Below are 13123 nucleotides of genomic sequence, written 5' to 3'. Positions count from 1 at the left end.
AAATGATATAAAATGCCAGCATAGCCCTAACTGGTTTGGCTCAGTGGATAGAGCATTGGCCTGCGGACTCAAGGGTCCCGGGTTCGATTCCGGTCAGGAGCATGTACCTTGGTTGTGGGCACATCCCCAGTAGGGGGTGTGCAGGAGGCAGCTGATTGATGCCTCTCTCTCATTGATGCCTCTAACCACCTCTCCCTCTCCCTTCCCCTCTGTAAAAAAAAATCAACAAAATATATTAAAATAAAATAAAATGCCAGCATATCTTAATGTAACCTAGGTTAAAAAAAACCTGTTATCTAATGAAAAACAATTATTAGACAGCAATTCACATTGATATTCTCCTAATCAGTTATAGATCTTATAATTTTACTGCAGGCACCTCTTTTTTAATTTTAAAAATATATTTTATTGATTTCAGAGAGGAAGGGAGAGGGAGAGAGAGACAGAAACATCAATGATGAAAGAGAATCACTGATCAGCTGCCTCCTGCATGCTCCACCCCGGGAACCGAACAGTGATCTCCTGGTTCATAGGTCGATACTCAACCATTGAGCCAAGCCATGAGGGCTGCAGCCACCTCTTTAAGACATTAATAATACTTTATTTAATGAAATAAATCAGACTCATGAATTGTGATGCAGAAAATTCCTTTTGACAAAAATTCTGCCATTAAAGAAATAAGTTTCTTATTTTATAGTGTACGACTCTTAACAGGATTATTTTACCATTTTGCCAAATGAATAATATTTAAAATTGAATACTCATTTCAGGTATTTTATTTCTCAGTCTAATGAAATAAGCTTTACTATATACAAATGTGCTATTCTATAGCAATTACAATTCTTTCGGAAAGGTTTTAAGTTTTTTTTTTTTTTTTTCTCAATTTTTTTATTAAGGTATTATATGTGTACATATCTTACCATTGAAAAATGAATAAATTTTTAAATCACTGCATTAAATGAAGAAAGCCTGATACCATAGATCATTGTGTGGTTTCACTTACATGAAATATCTGGAATAAGTAAAACCAGAAAGGCAGAACTCACATTGGTGGTTGCCAGAGACTGACAGGAAGGGAGAAAGGAGAACATGTCCATCTGTTTGGATGATGAACATGTTTTGGCGCTAGTTAGAGGTGGTATGTGCACAACATTGTAAATATTATAAATGACATTACATTGTTCACTTGAAAATAGTTGATTTTATGATTTTCACCTCAATATTTTAAAAAGGGTCTAGTGAAAGCTCTCATAGTCATAATGCTGTGGTGATACTAAATATTTACTTCAAAATCAATAGAAAATATCTGATATCAGGCTATGCATATTCGTTTTTCAACTTTAATTCTTGGGGACTAATTTTATTCCTGATATGCTGTACTAACTCAATTCCTATTTTTTACCATAATCCTAAACTATTGCTCAATGGACATCTTTTTTATTTCAAATAATTTTCCTTTCAGGACCTACTCCATCTCTACCATGAGGGGTTATAAGTCATGAATCTGCTTTGGACTCAAGATGATAATCAGAACACTTCTCCCTAGACACAGGGAGTGGAACAATGGTGGAAGTTTAACTTAGCAGGATCAGGCATGGTCTCCTCCATTTCCAAGCACAGAGGCAGATGTTGGAAAAGAAAGGATCTCTACTTTTCTGAAATACTGTATTATGGCATAGAAAACCCAGGAGGTGCAATGAGCTATCTGTATTGCACATGCAGAAACCTTGTTTGAGACCTGTCAACAGAATTGGGAGGATATTCAATAGATGTATAGAATAAGAATTCTATTGTTCCTGTTTGAAATCTTCACCTGAGCATGAAGTTGAGCTTCATAAGTGTTTGTTTATTTTTCTTTGATTGGCCATTATCTTTTGTGACAGCAAGGATGGACCTAAAGAGTTTTATGCTAAGTGAAATAAGCCAATCAGAGAAAGACAAATACCACATGGTTTCACATATTTATATGTGGAATCTAATGAACAAACTAAAGAAACAAACTCAGAAAACAGACTGATAGTTATTGGAGGGGAGGGAGTTTGGGGGCTGGGTGAAAAAAATGAAGGGATTAAACAGTACAAATTGGTAGCTACAGAATAGCCACAGAGATGCAGTTTGTAGAATGGGGAATATAGTAAGAAATATCAAGAAAACTGGGTACAGGGCCAGGTGAGCAGCAGCGAGTCCACTCTGTAAAGTGCATGGGTGTTCAGCCACTTTCCTATACATCTGAAATTGGTAAGGAATAGTAGTAAATGTAAACGGTTGGTTGAAAATAAAATAAAAATTAAAGGAATTGTGTCAGGTAGAAAATTTTGTTTCATTTAGTATTGACTAAAAATGGGCAAATGGCACATTAATTTTTCCCAAGAATAAAAGCCAGAATACTATTCCTTCTTTTTTCTTTTTTCTTTTTTAATTTCACAAATCTTTTATTTCCTGGCTGGGGTCAAATTTTTTTAATCTTTAATGTTGGAAGTATTACAGATGTCCCCGTTGTTTTTTTCTCATTGATCCCCTCACTCTGCACCTGCCCCTTCAGGCCTTCACCACTCTATTGTCTGTATCTGAAACAGGAATTTTTAGGGGTGAAAAAAACAGGTTTAGGAAATTTTAGAAATTAAGAGGACCGTGGAAGAAGCACAGAGCTGCAGAGCAGCAGAACGTCTATATTTATAAAGTAAAGGGAAGGAAGCCCCTCTTTCAGAGGAAGAAGAAGAAGGTCCAAAGGGGATAGGAAAACAATAAGGGAGGAGGGGTGGAAAACCTCACACTCTCATGTGAGGTTTGATCTTTGAGCTCAGGAGTTACTATAGTAACCAGTCTAAGGGAATAGTGACCAATCAGAGGGGATATCAAGGCACAAAGACCTACAGCCTTTATAAACCATGGAAACAGGGACTCGGTGGGACTCTTTCCCCCTCCCTACATGGGAGTCTGTGCTGTGAGATTCTTTTCCCTTCCCGACGTGGGAATCTGTACTTGTTCTTCAATAAAATTTCCACCTTTGCTATACCACCTTCCGTCCATGGATTCATTCTTCGATTCTGTCGGACAACGAATCTGGGGAACCATCCTCCCCAAGGGAACACTGCGTATTCCAGTCCAAGAAAATCCTGCTTCATGTCCATGGGCTATGCATATATGCATATGAATTCCCAGGTTAATCAATCCCAACCCTCCCTCTGAAATTTGTCAGTCTGTTCCATGCTTGTTTGTCTCTGGTTCTATTTGTTCATCAGTTTATTTTGTTCCTTAGATTCCACATATGAGTGAGATCGTGTGATACTTATCTTTCTCTGAGAAGGCAGGGGTTGGGGGGGGGCGTGAAGAGATAACCCAAAGTATGTATATATGTATAACCCATGGACACAGACAATAGGGTTGTGAAGACCTGGGGCAGGCTGAAGGGTGAGGGGGAACAGAGGCAGCCTGGAAGGGGTCAATGAGGGAAAAAAGGAGACATATATAATACTTTCAACAATAAAAATTTTTAAAATGGCTGAAACCGGTTTGGCTCAGTGGATAGAGCGTCGGCCTGCGGACTCAAGGGTCCCAGGTTCAATTCCGGTCAAGGGCATGTACCTTGGTTGCGGGCACATCCCCAGTAGGGTGTGTGCAAGAGGCAGCTGATCGATGTTTCTCTCTCATCGATGTTTCTAACTCTCTATCCCTCTCTCTTCCTCTCTGTTAAAAATCAATAAAAATATATATATATTTAAAGATTTTTAAAATGAATAAATAAAAATTTTGTATTTTTTAAATTAAATAAAGAAGTGGTGTTTATTTCTTTGTTATAAAAAAAATTCCAAAATATTTTGATATTTATTTTTAACTACTATTTAGAAAATAAAAGAACTCATTAGCTTATTCTTTTAAAAAATGAAGTCAAGTAATGTTAAATGACATATTAGTCACTTGGTATTTAAACAACAAAAGCTGTATATGTAGAAGTATTCACCTTTGTTGTTCTACTATGCCATTAAAATATATCTAAGGTGTGAAATAATAACATTGGAAACTAGCTTTATTTCAAATTTTTAGTAACTTTGAATCAAAGTCTACATGTAGTTACAATGGTCATGTCTTTAAATTTTTTCACACATAAATAAAGTGTATGTATAAGGAATTTATAATAAACATCATTTTGAACAAATTAAAAAAAAGAAAGATACAACTGACCAATACATAATTGGCATTATACAGTACTAAATACAATTTTTAACATTACAAATAGAAATTTCTGAGTACTGGTTAGAAACAAGTTATTCACTGTTATGTTTCAGTGAAAAAGCTGGTTAAATTATTGTCTTCCACAGCTTTGCACTTGGATTTGTGTCTATTTAAGTAGAAATGTTATTTATAAAATATTAAGTAAAATTGTTAAATTTTGGAAAAGCATTGGTGGAAACTAGCCTAATTGAAAGTAGAAAAGAGAAAAATATAGGAAGCCTTTTATGCTTATAGCCAAACTAGAGGCCTGGTGCATGAATTCGTGTACAGGTAGGGTCCCTCAGCCTGGCCAGTGATCGGGGCCTATGGGGCGGGGGCCAGCTGGCAGAGGGGAGGGGCTGCGGGAGGTTGGCTGGCTGCCCCCGCCCCATCGGGGCCATCAGGGGGGGTGAGGGGAGGGTCTGGCCAGGGGAAGAGGCCGCAGGAGGTTGGCTGTGAGAGCACACTGACCATTAGGGGGGAGTTCCTGAATTGAGCATCTGCCCCCTGGTGGTCAGTGTGTGTCATAGCAATCTGTCGACCGGTCATTCTGGTCATTTGGTCATAATGGTCACTTAGGCTTTTATATATATAGATAATGAAAGAGAGCAGAGTATAAGACAATTGTCAGCCTTAAATGAGAGCAAAAGCAAAGTACTATACTATATCACATAATAAAATTAATTTAAACTAATAAAATAGATTTAGCTCTTGCCCTGAATCTCTCCCTAGCAACTTGCACTGTGAATTTTCACACAACCAAATGTAGTGATTATCTCCATTTTAAAGAACTACCTTTTTGGATGTAGATAAAGGACAATAGGCTGTTTAGAAAAGCCATATTCCATGGCTTAGAGACAAAGGTCAAGATGAGAGCTCTAATGAAGGGAAAAGCAATGAGATTTATTGCTAAGAAGTAAAAACCCTACACTGCCTTCTACATTCATGTGCCTTGAATACAAAGGATGAGTAGTTCTATTTACTAGTCTATAGAGTAAAAAAAAACAAAAATAAACACACATAGAACAAAGTAGAATAATGTTGTGAGAGATTTCATTGACACAGAGAAAATACATTTGGCAAGCAAAATTTCTCATTAATTAGCTTTTATATTTGTCATAGACTCCTGAAAGTGATACTAAATGAGGTGCTAATATGATGCAATCCACAGAAGGCAAATCCTAACCAATCCCCTCTCAGATGTGGCTACAGAGAAAACCTTGAATGGAAAACTTCTGAAGGGAAATCAATTCAATCCACTTCTAGCTGGAGTCTTTGCCCAAGGCAAACTTCACTATTGTTTTGTTGCATATTGCTGACTATTCTACATGGATGCCTTTTCTATGATTTTCAAAATGAGATTTTGAAAAACATCACTGTCTTTTATTGGAGCATTGCATGTCAACTGTGTATTAGCTGGCTCATTTATAATTTTGTCATAAGTTGTTTCATGATGAAGAGCTTCACTCAAGCAGCACCTCGAGGAATTCATAGCACCCAAATAATCTGGAATTGGTATTGAGTGCAATAACTAGATGGGTCTTGAGTAGAAATTGAAACAATACAGTGAGTGGTGGAGCTAAATAGTAGGGAGAAAAAGACCTAAGGACATCACCTAAATTATAAAACAAATTGTGTATGAATAGGGTACATAAAGTAACATATTTGAAAGATGTATAAAAACAAGTTTTTAAAAAACTGAGCCATAATTAATGCACAAGAACATAAAAAATTCATGAAGAAAAATGTAATATTTTGAGAGGTTACCTGACAAGTTTTTCTATCACAGCATACTCCAGTGCCACATTTTGCATCTCCAATCAGTTTACAATTTGTAGGATCACAGCATTTTACAAAAGTACAATTCTAAAAGCAAATACAATCAAGTTAAATAATAGGAATTTTCAATCAAATAAATAATTTCATTTGTCAAAGGGTATTAATGTTTGTCTCTAAGTTAATTACAATTACAGCATAATGTTTACTTCTGTATTTATTTGTAACACTGTTCATTTAAACTTAATGTAGTTTTAGTAAAGAAGACAATGGTAATAAATTATTCATGATTCCATGCTCAAGAAATGCAACTGTTAATAATTTAATCTAATCATTTTCAATCCTCTTTGATTTTGTAAAAATAAGCACAATGAGTTTTCAGGGGTTTTTTTCATTGAATACATCATAAGTACTTTTCCATATTATCAAGTCTTCTCAAAACTAATCATGGGACTATATAACAAGTTATGATTGTGATAAAATAGAGGCTTCTAAATTAGAATATTTTAGTATTATAAAAACTTATTCAGAGAACATTGTTCTCATTATTATTTTTAGCTCCAAAATTTTATATTAAAGATTAATTCAAAAAGATACTGGAGTCTTGGAGAACAAAAAGAGTAAGTGCTCTTTATAATAGTATACTCTGATTTCCAACTTTCTTATAATTGTCTATTCAGTGCAAGAGTGACATTTTACCAAAATGATAAGTATATTTAAAAATTAGCAAAATGTATAGGCAAAAATAACTAAGTGTTTAGGTCTGTTTCAATTTATTTATTGTAGTAACAATGTGTTGATATTGAATATAGATGCACATTCTGGTTTACTTTATATTTCTATGCATCAATTTCCCTTGAGGAAGTCTGTTTACTTACCTTATTTGTAAGTACTTGTATATTAATGAGATACAATTCAAAAAACTGAGCTAGTCAGAAGGAAAACAACACAAATGAATATAATTCAGAATGCTTTGGTGATCTTGTTCCAGATTATCATCACTGCCCTTAACCTAAGGATTGAGTAGCCATTCTATCAGGAAACCTTAACTTGAGACTTGTTGACTTTAGAGGTAGACAGCTTTGGCCCAGGATAAACTTTTGAACACTGACATGATTCCCCTTAGCCATGTTGTATAAATCTGGAGGTCTGCCTTTATTATCTAAGGAAAAACAAACACTCTTGTAAACTTTCCTCTGACCCATACTTCTACTCTGATTACTGTATCTATCATATCACTGACCAGTTGATGAAAATCATTAGGTGCTCCTTTGAACCCCTTGGAATATTGATTTCCTCCTACATGGTTCCTTCATGTATTTACATCTTTCTCACACTAATAATCCTTACTTTCAGTCTCTTAAAACTTGGATCTTGACTTCACGCCACCCAAATGCTGCTTCTGAGGTTGCTTCAAATGTATTGGTAGAAATTATGTTGCCCAGATGGCCAAAGTGTTGGATCTACACATGCTGTGATAAAGGAATTGTTGTTCTCTTCAGAAAAACTGCAGTTCATTTGATAGGAAATCTTTAAGTCCATTCAAGTTTGTTCATCACAAGGAACACAGAATTAATTCAATCTTACATTTATTACCTATTTCTGGTGTAAAAATTATCATAAACTTAGTAGCTTAAACTATATACATGTACTAGTTTATTTTATAGTTCTGGAAATCAAAAGACCAAGAGACTAAAATGAAGATTTTGGAAGTTCTTCATTCCTCCGGGAAACTCTAGAGAAAAGTCATTTCACTTCCTTTTTAGCTTCTAGAGGGCACCTGCATTCTTTGGTTTATGGATTCTTTCTCCATCTTCAAAGACAGCGATGTAGCATCTTCAAATATCATTGTCACATAGCCTCTGATTCTGACCTACTTGCCTCCCTCTAATAGGGATCCCTGTGATTACATATGGCCCACTCAGAAACATAGAAGATCTCTCCCTCTCAAGATCTTTAACTTGATCATCCCTTCAGAGTATTTTTTGCCATGTATAGTAACATATTCACAAGTTATTAATATTAGGACATGCAAAGCTTTGGGGGATATTCTATCACATTTCACCATCTGGTTTCCAAAGATTCATCATGTTTATCTTCTAGGCAAAACACATGCACTCCGTCCCAACATCCATAAAATCAAAACTCACGACAGCATTAACTTAAAGTGGCTGACTGCTGACTCATCTCAATGGAGTAAAGGAGCAGTTGAATCTGCAATTGTTCTTCCTTCCTCCTGGATCTTCTTTCAGTTTGACATCTAGGCTTGGTGACAGTATGTTCAACTTCATGACAAAGTCTCCATTATTGTATAAGCCAATTCCTATGATATCTCTTTCTCTATACTTATTCATATACTATATGTGTGTGTATATATATGTATGTATATTACACATATATATATATGTTTGTGTGTGTTTGTATATGTGTGCATATACCTATATGTATTTTATTAATAAAATATATTAACATATACATATTAAAAATAAAAATACTCAACAATAACTTTATGCAGATTACATGCTGAAATAATACTATATTTGACATATTAGAGCAAAATATATTATGTAAATTTATCTCACTTATTTTATTTTATTTCATTTTATTTTATAAATGTGGCTACTAGAAAATATAAAATACATGATTCACATTATGCTCTTAACAGATAAATGATCTAAAGAAATTAATGGGAGTAATAAATGAATTCAGCAAGATTGCAGGAAAAGGTAAGACTATAAATATCTAATGTTATTTTTTAATCTGAGTAATAAAGAAAACATTTTAAAATATATGATTTAAACTATCATAAAATTTTTTAAAACATCACAGTAAAAATTTAAAAGTTTATCAGTAAAAAACCTATATACTGAATACTAGAAAATGCTGTTGAGATAAATTAAAAGAAATAAAAAATGAAGGCATATACCTCCATTTTATCTAACATCAAATTTATCTAAGGTTCAATGCAATTTCTTCTGTCTTTTTGTTTGTAGAAACTGAAAGAAACAAATAAAATATTCTTACTAAATGCAAAGGGCCACAATCACCAAAGAAAATCATGCTGGAGGATATATAATCATATCCCACAAATTAATAGAAATTTATAGTAATTAAAATAGTGGCATTTGAGTAGAAAAAAAAAAGAAAAACTCATAAATGTTTAGTTGATTGATAACCAAGATTGATTCACAGCAATGAGGGAAGGGCAATCTTTAAATAAATTGTGATTTTTAAAAGTTGATATTCTTGCCTTAGCTGGTTTGGCTCAGTGGATAGTGCATTGGTCTAAGGACTGAAGATTCCCGGGATCCATTCTGTTCAAGAACTCATGCCCTGGTTAAGGGCTCGATTCCCAGAGGGGTGAAGGGGAGACGTGCTGGAGGCAGCAGATCAATGATTCTCTCTCATCATTAATGTTTCAAACTTTCTCTCCCTCTCTATTCCTCTGAAATCAATTTTAAAAATGTAATTTTAAAAGCTTGATATTCTCATAGTATATATGAAATTCAATTACAGATGGAATGATATCAGAAGAATGGCAGCTTGAGGGATCCGCTTGGTCTCAGCCTTGAAATTTCAGCAATTTGAATAGCTATAAATCAACAAAGGATTCCCTGGTCAAGTCACAAACATGCTTCAGAGATCCACACATTGAAATATCTAAAGGTAGGCAAGTGGGAGCAAATGGGAGAGGAGAGAAGGGAGAAGGGCTGAGACAAGCCACAGAAGCTCTACTGCAGCCAGTAAGTGGCTCATGGCTAGAGAGTGGAGGAATCTGGTAGTGGCTGGCACTCCCTTCACCTGGTAGAAGCAAAGAGATTCCACAGGCATTCCTGCAGGAGTGAGCAGAATGAGCTGTGGTTGAGCCTAGAGATAGAGAACTGGGCAAGGACACAGCATAGGTTTCAGACATGGTTGTTGGCTGGTTGGCATTTGAGACAGAGAAACAGAGCCACGGAGCCTTGCTACCTCAAGTGACACCTCTAAGCTGCAAAGAAAAAGTTAGACTCAAACTGAAAGGTTGGAAAATGATTCACCAAGCAAATAACATCCACAGAAAAGCTGATGTAGCCATACTTATATCTGACAACACATATTTCAAAATAACAAAGGTAAAAAGAGACAAAGATGGACATTTTATAATGATAAATTGGGCACTACATTAAGGAGATATAACACTTAATTTATATGCACCTACACAGCATGCACCAAAATACATAAAGTAACTACCAACAGAACTATAGGGAGAAACAGACAAAAGCACAATCATAGTTGGGGACCTTAATACTCCATTCAAAGCTCTGGATGGATCATCCAAACAGAAAATCAGCAAAGAAATATTAGCTTTAAATGACACATTAGACAAAATGGACATAATTGACATTTACAGAGCTTTTTATCCCAGGACATCACATTATCCATTCTTCTTCAGTGCACATGGAACATTCTCAAGGGTAGATCACAAAACTAGCCTCAACAAATTCAAAAAGATTGAAATTGAGCCAAGTACATTCTGTGACCACAATGCTTTGAAATTAGAAATCAACTGTAAAAAGGAAGTAAATTGTATATTGTTTAATCTTCAGAAGATTGTTTAATCTTCAGAGGATTAAACAATATACTATTTAAAAAAGAAGACTGGGTCAAGGAAGAAATAAAGGTGACATCAAAAGATATATAGAGACAAATGAGAATGACATATCAAAATTTTGGAGATGCAGTGAAAGCAGTAATAAAAAGGAAAGTGTATATCATTATAGGCCTATCTCAAAAAACAAGAGAAATCCCAAGTAAACAACCAAACATTACATCTTTAAGAATTAGAAAATGAGCCTTGACAAGGTAACTCAATTGGTTAGCGCATGGTCCCAATATGGAAAGCTTGTGGGTTTGATCCCTCGTCAGGGCACATACAAGAAACAACCAAAAATGTATTTCTCTCTCTCTCGCTTTCTCTCTCTCTCTCTCTCTCTCTCTCTCTCTCTCTCTCTCTCTTCCTTTCTTCCTCTCTCTATCTCTCTCTAAACTCAAGTTTTAAAAAAGAACTAGGAGGATAAGAATGACTGGAAAAAGAGGTGAAGGGATTAGCTAAAGAACATACATGCATAGCCCATGGATACACAATAGTGTGGTGAAGGTCAAGGTAAAGAGAGGTGGGGTTGGGTAGAGGTGGGCAAAGGGGGGTGGGATGGGGGACATGTGCAATAGTGTCAACATTAAAATTTTTAATAAGAAAATAATTTTTAAAAAGAATAGAACTAGACAAAGGTCAAAGGTAACCCAAAGTCATCAGAAGATAGGAAATAATAAAAATTATAGCAGAATTAAATGAAATGGAGAAGAAAAAGACTATACAAAAATTAATACAACAAAAAACTGGTTCTTTGAAAAGACTAATAAAATGACAGTCTCCAGGCCAGACTCAGTGAGCAAAAAAAAGAAAAGACTCATATAAATAAAATCAGAAATGAAAGAGGAGAAGTTATCACAGACATCACAGATATACAAAGGGTCATACTAGAATAGATGAAAGGCTATAGCACATTCACTTATCAGTATATACCCTAGAGAACTGCAGGTACATATGCAGCAACAGACTTGCAAGAACAGTCATGGTCAAAATGAGAAGATAATCACTAAAGAAGAAAAAAATGTATACCCACTAAATCAGTGAAAATAGTGGGGGGAAGATCACACAGGTCAAAAAAAAATAAGCTAAAATTAAATTAGAAAACAAATGTAACAAAATGGACATAGAAAATATAAAAATTTTGAGAGAACTACACTTACAGAATTTCATTCTAGAGGGGTTTAAGGAGTCATAATAACTTAATACAATAAGGATCCTGGAAGAGATCCTGGAACAGAAAGAAGCCATAAGGTAAAAAAAAAAAAAAAGAAAGAAAATATGACTAAACCATGGACCTCCGTTCATTTTTAATTATGCAAACTATTAATCACAATAACATCTAAACTGATAATTTTACACATCAAATACAGATCAAATAATAAATTAAAACATTGTAGATACTGAAGTAAATAGTACAGAAAAACTAAATGAGAATAGAGTAATATCGGGGAAATGCCAACTCAAAGGAAGCTAGAGATATAGAGACAGAGTCAGAGCAAAGACAGCAACAGAAACAGAGAGAGATAGAGATAGAGATAGATAGAGATAGAGATAGAGATAGAGATAGAGATAGAGATAGAGATAGAGATAGAGATAGAGACAGAGATGGAGATGGAGTTAGAGGTAGATATGTCAGACCAAATATACTTAAAACAGAAAGCAACATAGATATAAGAAGATTCACTCTTTGTAGGTAAAAGTTAATTTCTAGGGAGTTATACCAATTGCATATAAGTTTTCACCATAAAACAGCTTCAAAATATAAAGAATGAATTAAGTTCTAGTGAGAGTTAGGAAAATACAACTGGATCGTTGGAGGTATCAATATTATTTCTCAAGTGCTGAGGGGTAAAACAATCAAAATTAATAAAGATACAGAAGACTTGAATCATTCTCTTACAATTATAATGCAATCAAGTTATACAGAATTTTATTCCTTATAATTAGAGACCTTTCATATTTTCTAGAAGATCTATTTCAATCAACTTCACCATGCATAAGTATATAAAGACAGGCACAACAAACTTCTTTGATTAGTCATCTTACCAAGCCCAACTGAAAAAAAATAATAGCAAAAAAAAACACCAAATAGAACAATAATGAATGATGCATTATGATTTATTCAGTTCTATGCAATCAGGTTAAAATAAATGAAGTTCCCCAGATGCAAGTATGGGGAGGTAAATAACACACATTTTATAACTTAGGGAACCAATGCACTCACTTGGGGAGAATTCAGGAGATGATTTAGGTGATGATTATATTATTCAAGGTGCTGGTATTTGTGATATAGAAAGGTGAGTGTTGCTATTACTGATTACACAATAAAGAAAATCTTATTGAATCCATGCTATACTTACTCCATACTTAAATTCTTCAAATGTTTCAAATTCAGATGAGTCAGTTCTCACATGTCCCATATCTCCATGTCTTAGACATTTGATAAAATGGTGCAGCATTTGACAAAAGCCCCCTTTTGTATCACATCTATATTTATAGCACTAT

The 13123-nt window shown here is 34.6% G+C and overlaps 1 protein-coding gene across 1 annotated transcript in view; it reads right to left on the bottom strand.

Moving 5' to 3' along the window:
- LOC307104491 (A disintegrin and metallopeptidase domain 3-like) overlaps positions 1–13123 on the bottom strand; it is a gene marked incomplete at both ends in the record, with an annotated part of 80152 nt that overhangs the window by 29759 nt on the left and 37270 nt on the right. Inside the window, one exon of the mRNA XM_079779377.1 lies at positions 5980–6078. Within this exon, the coding sequence (XP_079635503.1) occupies positions 5980–6078 (99 nt within the window). The remainder of the gene's footprint in view (positions 1–5979; positions 6079–13123) is intronic.

The sequence above is a fragment of the Cnephaeus nilssonii genome (assembly GCF_951640355.1).
Source record: "Cnephaeus nilssonii genome assembly, chromosome: 8".
Classification (NCBI taxonomy): Eukaryota; Metazoa; Chordata; class Mammalia; order Chiroptera; family Vespertilionidae; genus Cnephaeus; species Cnephaeus nilssonii.
The sequence above is the reverse complement of the archived record's forward strand: the minus strand, read 5'-3'. Positions and strand labels throughout refer to the sequence as shown.